At 36.2% G+C, this 14316-nt stretch overlaps 1 protein-coding gene across 1 annotated transcript; it reads left to right on the forward strand.

Annotated features, from left to right (window-relative positions):
• Positions 1 to 1759: 1759 nt before the first annotated feature.
• bbc3 (BCL2 binding component 3) lies at positions 1760 to 12456 on the forward strand. Its single transcript, XM_079610967.1, has 4 exons — positions 1760 to 2019; positions 3308 to 3566; positions 6194 to 6375; positions 9957 to 12456. The coding sequence occupies exons 2-4, from the start codon at positions 3320 to 3322 to the stop codon at positions 10056 to 10058; spliced, it is 531 nt and encodes a 176-aa protein (XP_079467093.1). The 5' UTR covers positions 1760 to 2019; positions 3308 to 3319; the 3' UTR covers positions 10059 to 12456.
• Positions 12457 to 14316: the final 1860 nt, after the last annotated feature.

Below are 14316 nucleotides of genomic sequence, written 5' to 3' on the forward strand. Positions count from 1 at the left end.
ACCACAAATACACTGTATACCATGCACCACTATACCTATATTACAATAAAATGAATATAAATAAATGTAAAATAATATTTTTTTAATATTGCAGTAGTCTGTTTTTATATAAATGTTGTATTTGTAATAGGCCTTTTTTTTTTTTTACAAGACTAATTGTTTTATATTTATCTATAGGCCTATTCGTTTTATTGAACAGTATCAGCTTTTATGAAATAATGAATTTCCTGTCAACACCATTAACTATGCATTTAACATTGAGGCGACTGAAAGGCTTTGCCACCCGTCTGCGTGGGGCTGTATGCCCAGACATGTACCTGAATGGGGATTCCCCTCCACACAGTCCTTCCTTCATCTGCTGTCTTGGGGACAGGAGCTCTCCATCCATATGAAGTTAAGCTCCCCTTCACGCGCAGGGCATCTGCATTTAAACAATGCAGTCGGAAGATGGTGGACAAAGGTCAAAGGGGATGAAAGAAACGGGGGGATTCCGTATTCAATTAGCATAATTACATTTATTAGCTCACGTTATCAGCGCTGTGCATCGATGATTAGCAAAAGACTAACGAATTATAGCCGTGGTGATTATTTTATTTTTATGTTTCATTAGTGAATGTTGAACGATATACACTTATTAAATTAGCATAATTAGCCATCTTATGCATGACGTATTTTATCGCAAAGGAGGAAACAATATTTTTTTAACAAAATTATAGCCTAATAATAATTATAATAACAATAATAATATTATTAATAATAATTCTGAGAAACTTTAAACAATTGTATCGAAGAAAAAAAATGCTGCTTATTAAAAAGCCAACTGCAATATTTTTGTGCATATTCACTCCATATAGGCCTATTGACATTTGAACGTAAAATCGGAGTACATGAAATCTGATATTACTGATAGGCTATATGACAAAAAAAATCATATTATTCATATTTGAAACGTCTTCATTTATATTTTTTCATATTTCATGTATTTATAGGTTTCACTTAATTTTCCTCAGTGTTGCAAAATAAACAAAAACAAACAACATATTTACTGTCCAGGCTACTGCACGTGAAATTTCAAACTAACAGGTTTAAACAACGAATAATTAATAAAAATGCATATTTAATAGCCTATTTAGCAATTTGTCACATTATAGTGTATATAGGCTATGCTAGTGGCAAGTCAGCCAAGTTGAATGTAAGCCTGCATGTCATAATGACAGATAAGAATACAGTCACGTAGAATATATTATAGGCTATCTAATATAGCGTCAAATGTAAGCATAGCTTTTAAAGTGTGGATGAAGCATCAGATCAGTGGGTTAAAAATGCATATGAAAAATGACAATTATGCATACTTAATATAGTTTTTCAGGCAGTATGTGCACTGTATTTGCACACTGAACTTAAACTTGTTGCTTTTTCTAAAGGTAGTGCACTTGTTATATTTTACTATATGATGTCACTTTCTTGTATTTTGCTGTATGTAATATTATATGCAAACCAGCCATTCTAATTACTTTGTCAACTGAGAGAATGACAAGATCTCACACTCAGTACAGCACACTCAGTACATACTACAGGGACGCTATTGCCAATAAACAAACAACAATGGGCGTGTAAGGGCTGCTGGTTCCTGTGCTGTCTCGACTGCTCGCGCGCGCGCGTGTGTGTGTGTGTGCGTGCGTGCGTGTGTGTGTGTTTACACTGTCTCTCGCCACGCCCCTGAGATGAGCATGTCAGGACTTGTTATGAGACTCTCAGAAGAGGGTGTGGCCTAAAGCGAGCACTTCGCGGGAGTGAAAGCAACTCGCTGTCATCATAACCCTACAGTTTACAACCTCACGAGCACACGGCTAATGATGAATCCCATGAATTGACACACTTTTTCTTTCCTGCGGTTTGTGGAATAACATGAACGGACATTTCACGAAGTCTTTTTGAAGCACGACACATTTCTGGTGTCAGAGCATAACAACCCTGGAAAAACATCTAACGTTACTTACTTGCAACACATTTTTGAAGGTAAGCGTAAATGTGTTTTTACTCTTGTTGAACATGCATCTCTTTGTTTTTTTTTGCAGTGATCGGTGAAAATGATCAATTTGGCAACCAGTAGACACATTACTGCTCATTATTATGCACAAACATATTATTTAATGACAGAATCAACCAGACTGGATTTGGTTACACGAATAGATTTTTTTATCATGTTAGATCAGGTAGATATTTGCCAACAACGTTACCTTTTTTCTTTTTTTTTTTCTTTTACAGTTTGTGTAAAAATGGGGTTTGATGTTTTCCTCCCCTGCTTAAAAAAAATCCAGTTTAAGATGGAAACTGTTTTGGAAAATACAGTTGGTTTCTAGCTGGTCTAGCTGCTGCTCGTTTGTTCAGGTGCAAGCTGCGACCAGCTAACGTTACCAGGCGGTCAGACAAGCTGTTTTTTGGAACTGGTAGCTGCTCAACCAACAAATAAACAGCTTGGACCGTCTTAGACCAGCTAAAACCCAGCTAACATGTTGCAAAACAGAACTAGCCTATCTGCTTAATGGAAGAAGTGATTTAGCTAATGTTCTAGTAGGCTACTACTAATGACCGGCTAATATAATAATACTAATAATACTTGTATAATAGAACAAGCATTTAAACTATGCTGTATATTAAAGAACTGCCAGTTTCCAAAAACGTCCACCTCTTCAAATCTGTAACCTTGCATCACTCAAGTCACCGGCTGTGCGTTTTGTAGGTGCCACTTTTCCGACGCTTCATAATTTCCACGTTCACAACATGCCCTTGTTGCCAATTGAGAAAAAATGATAAAATCACTGTCAGTGTCGTAATGAGGAAAAATGTAATATGTATTCCAGTGGAATTAAGCTTTTTAAATGCACTGAGTGTTCGAGAGACTCACTATAGCGCAAGATTTTGTTAAAGCGCGCGAGAAGCTGTGTGTGACATCGCGTGCACGGATTTGTTTACAAACACATTCGTGAGCACGAGGCTGCAGTTTCTGCCATCTTGTGGACGCTCAAAATATAGGTTGCTAGGTCAGATAAGAAACAATAATTTTTTTATTTTCTTACATTTTATTGCTATTATTATTATTAATTCCATAAAGTCTACATGAGTAAAAATATTTTCATCTTTATTTGGTCTATAGAGTTAAATTATTTTGAAAGTGTTCCCCTTAAAATTTGCATGCAATTATATATGATGTCATTTTTGTCCAGCTCCATTTTTAAACAAACCAGGTGACGTTCAAACAGGTCAGATGTTTTCTATAGCATTTTTCTGCTCTTCTCATGTCAAGGCTGTAACGGGTATGGCCCGACCAGAGATGGAAAGCAGGGTGGATGATTGCAACCCCGGAGCACAGAACAGCTGCAGGATGGAGGTGCTGCGTCAGGATGCCTGGCCCAACGGCAGCATCATTCAGCCCTTCCACCGATACCGAACCATTGCCACACAGACCAGCACTGTCTCCGCACCACTACCCCACGTCCCAACACAAGATGCCTTCAGATCAGACAGTATCCAGCAGCAGGACTGTCTACTCAGGGATTTTACAGGTAAGGCGTTACAACACAGAGATCATGCTTGTGAAATGATGTTTATGTGATGTGCATGGTGGAAAGCATTAGCATAATATATTTAAATGAGATTCAGAAGACGAAATCAATGGCTTTGACTCCAAGGGTTAAAAGGCAGCAGGACGTGCCCTCCCCCCTCCCCAGTGAGAGAGCTCAGACATGTTTAGACATGTTCTTTGCTGTTGGCTTCCTGTCAAGTGCTGCTCAGTCCACAATGGCGGCCTGTCACAGAGAATCACGCATCGTCTCAATGTTGTGGTTTCTCTCACTCCTTCCGCTCTCTATTCCTCATATTTTTAAACTAACTTTAGCTATCATTTAACCTTATCTGACACTTCTGCTGACACTCCTCCTTAAAGGCTCTCCTCACTGGCTGATAGCCTGTCCCTGGTCCCTCCCTGTCCTCCAACTGTCCACCCTATCCCAGCCCACCCCTCATTCCTGTCCACCAATGGCTGGATTTCAGCTCAGGCTGCACCGGCTTGCAGTTACCCTGGCAACAAGCCAGAACCCAGCACTCCCGCTTTCTCAAGTCACCTGCGCCGAGGATCAGCGGATTCTCATGGCTGCAGCTCTAATCCCCTCCGCGGAGGCATTTTCTCAGTGCGCTAAGCAAGAAAAAGATTTATTATATGCTCAAAGTTAATCTTTAAAAACACCAGTAATTTAATAACTGTTAAATTGAATCTTTAGTACATTTCAAAATGAATATCCATTTTTCACACAGTGCCTAAATTCACTTGTAGCATTTAAAACAATTCATTTGAGTCTTTTTTCATATATATATTTAGTCAAAACATTACATTAAAGTTAATTCACGTTGTATAATGATATCCTAAGTGCTTGTCAGTACATTCGTCAGTACATTCGTCAGTAGTACACTGTAAAAGTACACTATTTCAAAGACAATCGAAGTAATTATGAAATTACATATAAACCCAATTTCACAGACATGACTTAAAGGGTTAGTTCACCCGAAAATGTTGTTCCAAACCTGTAAGACCTTCGTAACACAAATCATGAAGATATTTTTGATGAAATCCGAGAGCTTTCTGACCCCCCATAGACTGCAACGTAATTACCACTTTCAAGGGCCAGAGAGTTAAGATAAGGTAGTAAAATGACCTTTTTACGACCCTTAAAATAGTCCATGTGACTACAGTGAGTCAACATTAATGTTATGAAGCGATGAGAATACTTTTTGTGCAGAAGACAAAACAAAAATAAAGACTTTATTCAACAATCCCTTCTCCTCAATGTTTAGTCCCAGACTAAAATGCATGTTTGAGCTGTCTAAACCAAAAGCAGTAGGGTTGCAAAAAGTATGGTTGCAAAGTCTCCAGAAACTCTCCACATTTTTCAAGATTTTGGGGGAATTTTCAGAAACTTTTGGAAAGTTTCTGGAAAGTTTCAGCCCCTTTGCAACCATGATGAGCACAAGTATGACTGGTTGATTCGCTATTTGTTTTGTCCTTATTGTGACGTATCTGAGTGAAATGGTGTCTTGAATAAGGAAAAAATGTATGGCGGTACTTGATTTTGTTAATTGGAGAGTCATTTTGATTAAAGATTATGAGGGCATATTAATTAAAAAAAATTATGTGTACAGATAAATAATTTATTAAAAAAACACTGCAATATCCTACAAAGAATATGAATTGCCCATTTTGATTTCATGGGGACTTTTAAGAAGCTATTAGAGGGCGGGATGTTATGCCATGTAAATATAGCGTATATGTAAATATACATATTCAGAGGTGATGCATATTATTGCTTTCATGCTGTCGCCTAAACAATAAGGATTTCCATTCAATAAATTCCATTCAGAACAATAAGTTTCCATTCAATCAATAAAAGATGATGAGTTGTCATATATTTAATCAGATTAGTATTGATGCTACGGTTACAGAATGTGAAAGGTAAATAGAACATAACATGACCTAACAAAACAAACATTGTGGCTCAACATATGACATCACATGCTAACAAAAGTTACTTAAACAAATAGAGAATTTGGCTCACCAATGTATATGAAATCTCACTGCTATTGTAAACTCTGTCGAATCTGTATTTGGTTAGATTATCCACTCCTTTCCGTGTCTGCCTGTTAAATAGTGGCAGACAGTGGAACAGTCCCATATATCTTTTGTTATGAGAACACTGTTAACATTGTGCCAGTGGCACAATTTTACTCAAAGTAGTAACTTCGGTACTGCCAGATTGTATGACAACAAATGACGATTATCAGTGGATCAGTTGCATACAAACAGTAATCTTAAACAACCAGAAGTGGTGTTGCATTTAAGTTGAGGAACTCAAATAAAGCCCAAAGTATATTTCAGCCGACAGCTCGATAATCATACAGAGAGGACACCTGCAGACTTTTATGACTGTCAATAATGTCAATAAGTCTCTTATTTTTCACAAGGTTTTTTATTTAAGACAAGGTCACATCATGTTGTGTGCCTCCCCAAAAATCGAATGATATATATCAATGAAACATTTATAAATAAGTAAATATTTTTTACTGAAAGAATATACACTCATCTCTTCAGGGAATTGTGTGCAGTCAATATAATATTTGTACTCTTGTTGTTTTTATTCAGGTACAGAACAGGAACTTCCCCTGCCTGATCTGCTAGCAGACAACCAGAGCTCCTCAGAAGACTCGACGTCCAGCAGCTCTGCCGCTGAGGACAACCCCAGGCTGGAGGAGCAGGCGGTCGAGAGGGTGGCCATACAGCTGAGGACCATCGGAGACGAGATAAATGCTGTTTTCCTTCAGAGGGTGAGGATCACGTTTGTCTAGTTGCAACAGTTGAAATATGCCAAAGCGTCATAAAGTGTGATAAAGTAAACAGGCGCGTACAGGGCAGTGTCTGTTTGTTTATATGAGCGAGTGTGGCAGGGCGTGCACAAATGTAGCCTCCAGTGGGTCTTCTTGTAAGTGGATCAATATGATATTCACAATCCTGTAGTGAGTGTTGTGACTGGAGTCGAGTTTCCAGTTGTGGCTGAACTTAATAACCTTCCCTCCCTCTCTCCCTCTCCCCGCTCTGGATCCCTGTTGTATCGCGTGAGGAGCTAGTCTAGAGCTAGCAGGAGTAAACAGAGGCTAATCCCCCCCGACCGAACCCACCTCCCCCTCCTTTCCTCAGACAAACACACATGACGTCACTGCTTTGCCTCTCCGCTCTGTGATTTACCTGTTTAAGTGTGTGCGCAACTTTCCTCATTTTTAGTAAGAGTCAATTGTTTTGTGTTTTCAGTAAGGGTCACTCGTCCCAGATTCCCGTACATGCTAACACACCTGCACATACACACACAATGCAATAAAACAAGTATGTCTCGTTGAGGCAGCTGCCTGGCATGGTCATGTGCAGAAAGTCTGCGACCTGTCGTGTGGCCTCGCTGAACTCTGATACCAGTGTGTTTTTACTGGATGAAGGCTCTGTTTACTGTGGCCGGCAGAAGAATGACATGACAGGGACTTCCCTAAACGGAGCAGTGCAACAAAAGCTCAGTGTGATGTATGCGTGCTCACAATACCGTTCTCTTTCACCGTAACATGTGAGACCGCCGGACCATAGATCCTCCTCCAGCCCTCTCTTGAACTGTCCTTTTTAGTCCCTTCAGTTGTCCAGACACTTTCTCTTAGACTCAAGGCTGTAACCATGTAACCAATCAATTTTTTTATTCTAAAGCATAAAGAAATAGAACAGTGAAGGAAGTTCTAGGTGTAAACACAATTTTTATTGGCAAATAATATTTGAATTACTAGAAATTAAAATTTGAACTCAGGTACTTTTATTTGTATGCCTAATATGTCGAAAACGTGTCTTGTCTCGTCACACTCAGTTAGGAATTACATTAATCATAAATGCATATTTTCAATTCAAAATGTCCATATTCGAGAAAAAAAGTCAAGTAGTTTGGATGGGGTGGGGGACAATTTGGCCATTTCTAATTATTGGTTGTGGGACTTGTCCCACTCAATGTCTATAGTGGTTACGGCCCTGGTTAGACTCTTGCATTCCAAATTCCCTTTTTATACCTTCCAAGGATACTCATAAAAATTTTAATGAAAACATGGAATTAATAAAATATTAAAATACTTAATTTCTATAGTAAATTTAACTAATTATATTTACTATAGAAATTAAGTATTTTAATATTTTATTAATTCCATGTTTTCATTATATAAAATAATATATAAAATAATTTAAATAAATAAAAACCTTTATTTATTTAAATTATTTAATATATTATTTATATAATTAAATATATATATATATATATATATATATATATTATGGAAATATATTAAACTATTTAATTATATTAAATATATATTTTATATGGTATGTTAATCATAGAAATTTATCAAGTCTTTAAAAATTAAATTTCTATAGGAAATATAATTTGTTAATAAATGTTTTATCATATTATGAAAATATACTAAACTATTTAATTATATTAAATATATATATTTTTTCTAATACAATATTTTAAATAGTATATTAATCATGGAAATAAATAAAATCTTTTAAAAACTCATGAAAGCTTCTATATAATAAAATGCTTTATTTTATAATATAATATTTATATATAGTCATTTCTTGTAGTATATTAGTTCTTAAAATCTTACATAATATTAGTCATTGTCAGCTTTTAATTTGTCTTAGGTAACAGATGGCAAAAAGATTGGATCTGTGCAGCGTGAATGAAGCCTTAAAGACATGCTGTTGTCTATTATGTCATTAAAATAATGTAAGCAACAATATTGACAAGTAAAAAACACAGCTTCTTAATATATATATATATATGTATGTGTGTGTGTGTGTTCTTTAGTACTGTTTACTTGTGTTATTATTTGAAGCAATGTTAACTTAATTGACAAATTTAGTTTTAACTTAATTATTTAAGCTTTTAAATAAACATGTTTGTTAGCATAATAGTTTATGCTGTAGTAACAAAAACTTTAAATATGGATTTTTATATCGGAAATTCATTGGTCAAAAGATGTAGTAACCCTGACCGCCTCAATAGTGTGTCCATATGTCCCATCTTGCATCTTTCTCTGCGTTTAGCTCATTCTTCCACTGTCACTCTCTTGTTTTCCCTCTTTCACTTGATCCCCCCCCATGAAGAGTTATTTTTAGCGGATGACTCATAGCAGCTGTTGAGGAGTAATGTGCTGCCTCTCCTGACTCCTCTGTGCAGATATTGTCTGTCTGAGACTGCCTCACCCCACCTTGTGTCTACTCACACACGTACACATCTGTGCTAACATAAACCTTGACACTCACTCCCACTCAAACACATCATCACAAAAGTTGAAGCAATTACCTCACGGCTGCTGTAGGATAGAAGAGGTGGAAAAAGCTAATAATTACACAAAGCAAAAGTTTCGAAATTCAGTTTCCAAACGGGGAAGGAACTAAGACACAGACTTCGAAACGACTTTGCCTGAGTCTTTTGCTACTTACCATTGTGACAAAAAAGTATTTCATAGTATTTACAAGAAGTTCTTAATAGTATTGAATGTGCACTTTGTAGTGTACTTGCAGTAAAAGCTGTATTTGCAGATAATATAATATTACCGGTAATGATATAAAAGACCACTTAAGTGTATTAAAAGAGAGTACACTTTCATGACTTTATTGCATGTCCTAATAAGTTTTACTTTAAAATACATTTTAAATCGTAATGTTTTAATAATCTCTTATCACGCTTTAAAAAGGTACACTTATTTTGATGTTTTGAATAAGATACTAAACCACATGTAAAGTACGTGAGTGAGTACTAATTTTAAATTAAAGTTACTATATATTTTAAATGTACTAAGTTTCAATAGAAATGACATCGAAGTATATTTTAGTTTAATATGAATGCTTGTCAGTACATTTGGCAGTACACTTTAACCATATTTCAAAGACTATAGAAATAGTTATGAAATTACATATAAAGCGAGGGTAGGCAATGTTTTTCATAAACAGTTTTTGTTATACTGGTTGAAAGTCTCTACGCATCCTGATAGAAATTAATATTAGAAGTCGCCTAAATATAAATAAATGTACATAAATCTTCTGTGGAAGTCTTAGGACCAAAAAACGTTCGTCCAATCATTGCATTTGGTCCGAAAGTTCCCATTTCGGTATATTCTTTTAAAGTACATTATTTCATAAGTGTACTTTTTTTTCACAAAGGTAGGCAGATGATCTGAAATCTAAGTAGGTCGACTGTTTCATTTTACAGTCCCTGAGTGCTTTGCAATGTACAAAAACAAGTTTTTAGTGATTCTTATGTTGATCACTTTTTGTATTGCATAAAACACATGAGCTCATTCTCCTCTCATCTTTGTTTCAGAATGCTGACCCACGCTGGCAGAACTGGAGGGGCCTTTACCGCGGGCTCGTCGCATTCGTCGCCGACACCGTCAACGCTTTCTACCAGCACGGCTTCAGATAAACAGACGGGTTACATCACAGGAAGAGTGCAGGCGCTCTCCTGCCGACCACTTAAAGACTCTGGGACTTTTCTGCAGGATCAGATGTCACGTTTGGTTCTTAATCTGTGTTTTTTTGTTTTTGTTTGTTTGTTTTGTACATCTTTTTTTCATGGATTCTCATGTAGCATAGTGACTGAAGCGTGTGTCCCGGTATAGATGTCAGTAGGAGTGCGTGGCTCTCGGCGCGTTTGCATACTCCTTTGCAACTAACTGCAATGCTGCGAAGTTACATTGAGCCCGAGTCGCTCTCAAGCAAACAGAGTGATTAGATCTGCACAGCGCCTCGGGCCCAGAGGTGCTTTATGTGTCATGGGTTTTCCTCTCAGCCGCCTTACAGGAGCAATAACTGCGCTGCACTATCAGTCACCAGTGGCGAAGGGCGCGCACCCGCACACCATTAATGGAAAACGGGCGATAATTATTAAGATAATGGAATGCTCACATACTAATGGAGCACAGTTGGATCGTGCCTTGCTAGTACCCCTTTTGAACCCTTCCTTTACTAAAGCCATCTGGGACAATCAGCAGATGGTGTGCGGGTAAACCGACCCTGTTGCCCCCTACCTGAATCTACACTTCGGGACACAAATTTGCCACTTAATTCAAAGTTTGGTCACCTCCAATGGAGGTACGCGAGTGAGGCTGGATGCCTTGTGGGAAAGCCAGACCACTAGTTATCAAAATGGCTGGAGAGCAGTGTTAATATTTGTATGGATTAAACATGTACATATTTTTGTGAGGAAAAAAAGGACAGGATAGAATAAACAGGGAGTTTTGTTTCTTATGTGTTTTGTATATTTTGATGAAATGACCTTAAAGTACTTAACATTAAGTTCCTTTTTTTTCGGGTTTGATATTTGTTTTGTTCTGGAAACATTTTTTGGACCAACACTGGAAGCAGTTGTTCTAAAATCCAGTGGATTTCTACTTGCATTTTGTTTAGATTTAAATATCTGGAGTCCTGTAAAAAAAGAAGAAGTGAAAATCCCCATGAAATGTACTTTTCGCAGATAATTCTCAAATAAATATTTGAGAAGCACAAGCTAATTTATTTTGTATGTCCATAATTTGTACTTTTGATCATTTTGATGATTTATATTCATTTTCATTTTTCAAGTGGATTAAATAAGCATGGAGATATTCATTAGTGTTGTGTTCTATGGACCAAATATCTCTGAAGGTTGAGAAAAATCCATTTGTATTTTCTGCTGTAACTTATTTGTCTACAAAAAGAACTAAACTGAGCCAAACTTCAATCATACTTGAACGAGTTTGTTCATGTAGCAGTCTTCGGGTGGTAATTGTTTCTCAATGAATGGGACATAAGCTATTTTCAGCATGTATGGGTTAGTTTGTGATTTTATTGACGTCCGAATCCAGGGGCATAAACTAGACATTAGGTCTATGTTAAGTCTTGATCTAGTACCACCCACTACTAGCAGTTAGTCAAGGGGCAGCCAATCTTACATTTCGGCATTGTGCCATATTGCAATCTACGTTGTTATGTACAAAAAAGTTAAAACCAGTCTGAAATTTAAAAAAAATTGGACATCCGTAGAAATACATTTGCATGGCACCCCTCCGTGATAAACTCGGATGGCAATTTATTCGCAACGGATGACAAGTTGTTCTTCTGTGATCACGTGGTGAGTCGCATAGTGTCTGCTGTACATAAAATGTCATATGCTTGAAACAACAAGAATAAGATAGAAAACCATTGTAACTATGTTATTTCAAGCATTAGCCTACATTTTATTTACAGCATACAATCATGCGTGAGCGCGCGTTCCCTCGTTCGCATGATCACAGAAGAACGTGAAAAAATCGTTTTATCACTGAGCAATTTTTTTTTATTTTTTTTTATTTAGACGTCCACAAGATAAACAATTACCATCCTAATATGGATCAATGTATCAGATCCAGTTCTGCCTGGCATTATACAGATAATAACACTGTTATGGTTGCAAGCACTTCCCTCAGAAACCACTTTTGAAAAACTGTGGCCAGCGGTGGGAAAACTCCTTTAACCACTCATTTCTGTTTGCATTGGCTTTGTAATGCCGGTACGGAGTTTTCATGGCATATTGTGGATCAGAGATTCCTTTCCTGTGGGTGCCTATCTCATGACTTCCTGTGAAACAGTTGTGTGGTCTCCTTCCTGTGGCCACCTTTGTGACTTACAATACAATGTTCTCTGATGCAAAAAAGGCCTTATTTGTCAGATTTACACTAAACACGTCAGACTCATTTTTCTAGCTTTGTACTTTTGTCATTTGGAATTTTTGATGTACATTTTTACATTGATTTTGTATTGTTTTTTCCTTACCGTTTTCAATAAATACAAGAATTACGAAAGTGTTTTGATGGTTTTTTTTTTTACAGACATCCTCCAAAAAAAAAAAGGATTTGACACATTAAATACACCAATTTTCAAAAATTAGCCACTATGGCTGTTCAAAAGTCTTGTCAGTAAAGCCAAGTCAATTATTAGAATATTTGTGCAAAAATAGGCTATATAGCCTACAATATATATATATATATATATATATATATATATATATATATATATATATATATATATATATATATATATATATATATATATATTACAGTTTTATTAATCACAATATTAATTTAACTTCAACAAAAGCTAAAGTTCAAAAAATATTTTAAAAAAATTATCAAAAAATATTTTTTAAAAATTAAGTTCAGCTATAATATGTTTCATTTCCCCTCTCACAACTAAGTCAAATTAAACATTGCATTTAGGGTATGATGCTGTACATCAATAACAATAATTTTAATGGCTTTGCAATGCAACCATCAAAACAAATGCAAATGCAAATACATATGTACATATTTGTATTTATATGTACACACAAATACAATGTGCATATATTTATAGGCCAGGGCTGAATTGATACACTTAGTTTAGTATAATATTCAACAGGGGGTCTCAGCTCATTTCTCTGTCTCTTTTTTTATTAAGGGATCATCTGCCTGCATTAAATGAACAGAACACACCTTTTCTTGTGCATGTTTCGTGTAGGACTGTTTGACTATTCATGTTGAGAAAACTACGAGTCAGTGTTATCTGAACAAGATGTGATAGATTGGGATCCTCTGATTTGCGTGTACGCAGAACATGTCCCATGCAGGCTCATTCAGGCTTCACCAGTGTTCCTAAAAGGGTTGTTGATCATTTGAGACTGTTCTTTATCCTGTCACATGGTTATGCATTTTATAGCTGGGAGCAACACATCTGCTCTGAAGTAAGATCGTCTCGCCTTGGGCTCCTTCATGATAAGAGGAAGGTTGCTTAATTCAAATGATGAGCTTAACGCAGAGTCCGTATTAATCCTGCTCTCTCCTCAGCTAGAGAAAGAGCAGTGGATCTTAATCATTCAGGGTCTCTTTCCAGCTGCGGTTTCATTTCTCACTATACTGGCACTGGCAGAGATGTGAAGAATTGGACTTCATTACTGTACACTTCATTATCTTGATGAAAGTGTACTTGAGCACCATTTAAAATGAATACTTGTGCTCTCAATGACATTTCCAAGCAAAAGAAAGTACTGTTTACATGTTTAAAACAACCAATGAAATCCATTTGTATATAAATTGTAATTGTCCATAATTATAGTCATTCGTCTTGTGAAAAAAAGTGTGAGTCATCACATTGTCTTTGACCTTAAGTGATGCAATTTAATTTAACTACTGCTGAAGATGGACCAACAGGATTCAGGTGACAAATGGACAATGATCTATCAATAAACAACAATACAACAAATATTAATATAAAATCAGCGGCTGACACTTTCAGGTAACCGGTGTAGGGTTTAATGATTGAGCCTTACATTAGGACTTTAAGAAAATGTTGACTACACAGGTTGCTTCACAAAGTCATTTTAGCAACAGATCTTTTCTTGTGTGTTGTGAAGTACATTTGACTGGAATGGGTTATAATGGATGGAAGCAGATCTGAACGTGAGCTTGAGGTTGACTGTAGACTAAAGATTGGAGAAGTCCAGCATAAGTCACCAGAGAGAAGTGTCACTTTTAAAAAATTTACAAAATTTGATCAAAAAGGTAAACAAATAAACATGCACTGATGAATAATTCACAATAAGATAAATAACATGCATTCAGAAAAACAGATTTACTAACTTTAATTAATATATATATATATTTTATTGTTTAATAAAGTTGTTTTTGCCT

This window comes from Phoxinus phoxinus (assembly GCF_949152265.1).
Source record: "Phoxinus phoxinus genome assembly, chromosome: 4".
NCBI classification, from domain to species: Eukaryota; Metazoa; Chordata; class Actinopteri; order Cypriniformes; family Leuciscidae; genus Phoxinus; species Phoxinus phoxinus.

What these genes read in the sequence shown, in the direction of transcription:
- bbc3 (XM_079610967.1), top strand. Translation starts at nt 3,320, where the DNA reads ATGGCCCGACCAGAGATGGAAAGCAGGGTGGATGATTGCAACCCCGGA. An exon ending in TCTACTCAGGGATTTTACAG is followed by an intron (nt 3,567 to 6,193) that starts GTAAGGCGTTAC and finishes GTTTTTATTCAG; the next exon opens with GTACAGAACAGGAACTTCCC. An exon ending in ATGCTGTTTTCCTTCAGAGG is followed by an intron (nt 6,376 to 9,956) that starts GTGAGGATCACG and finishes TCTTTGTTTCAG; the next exon opens with AATGCTGACCCACGCTGGCA.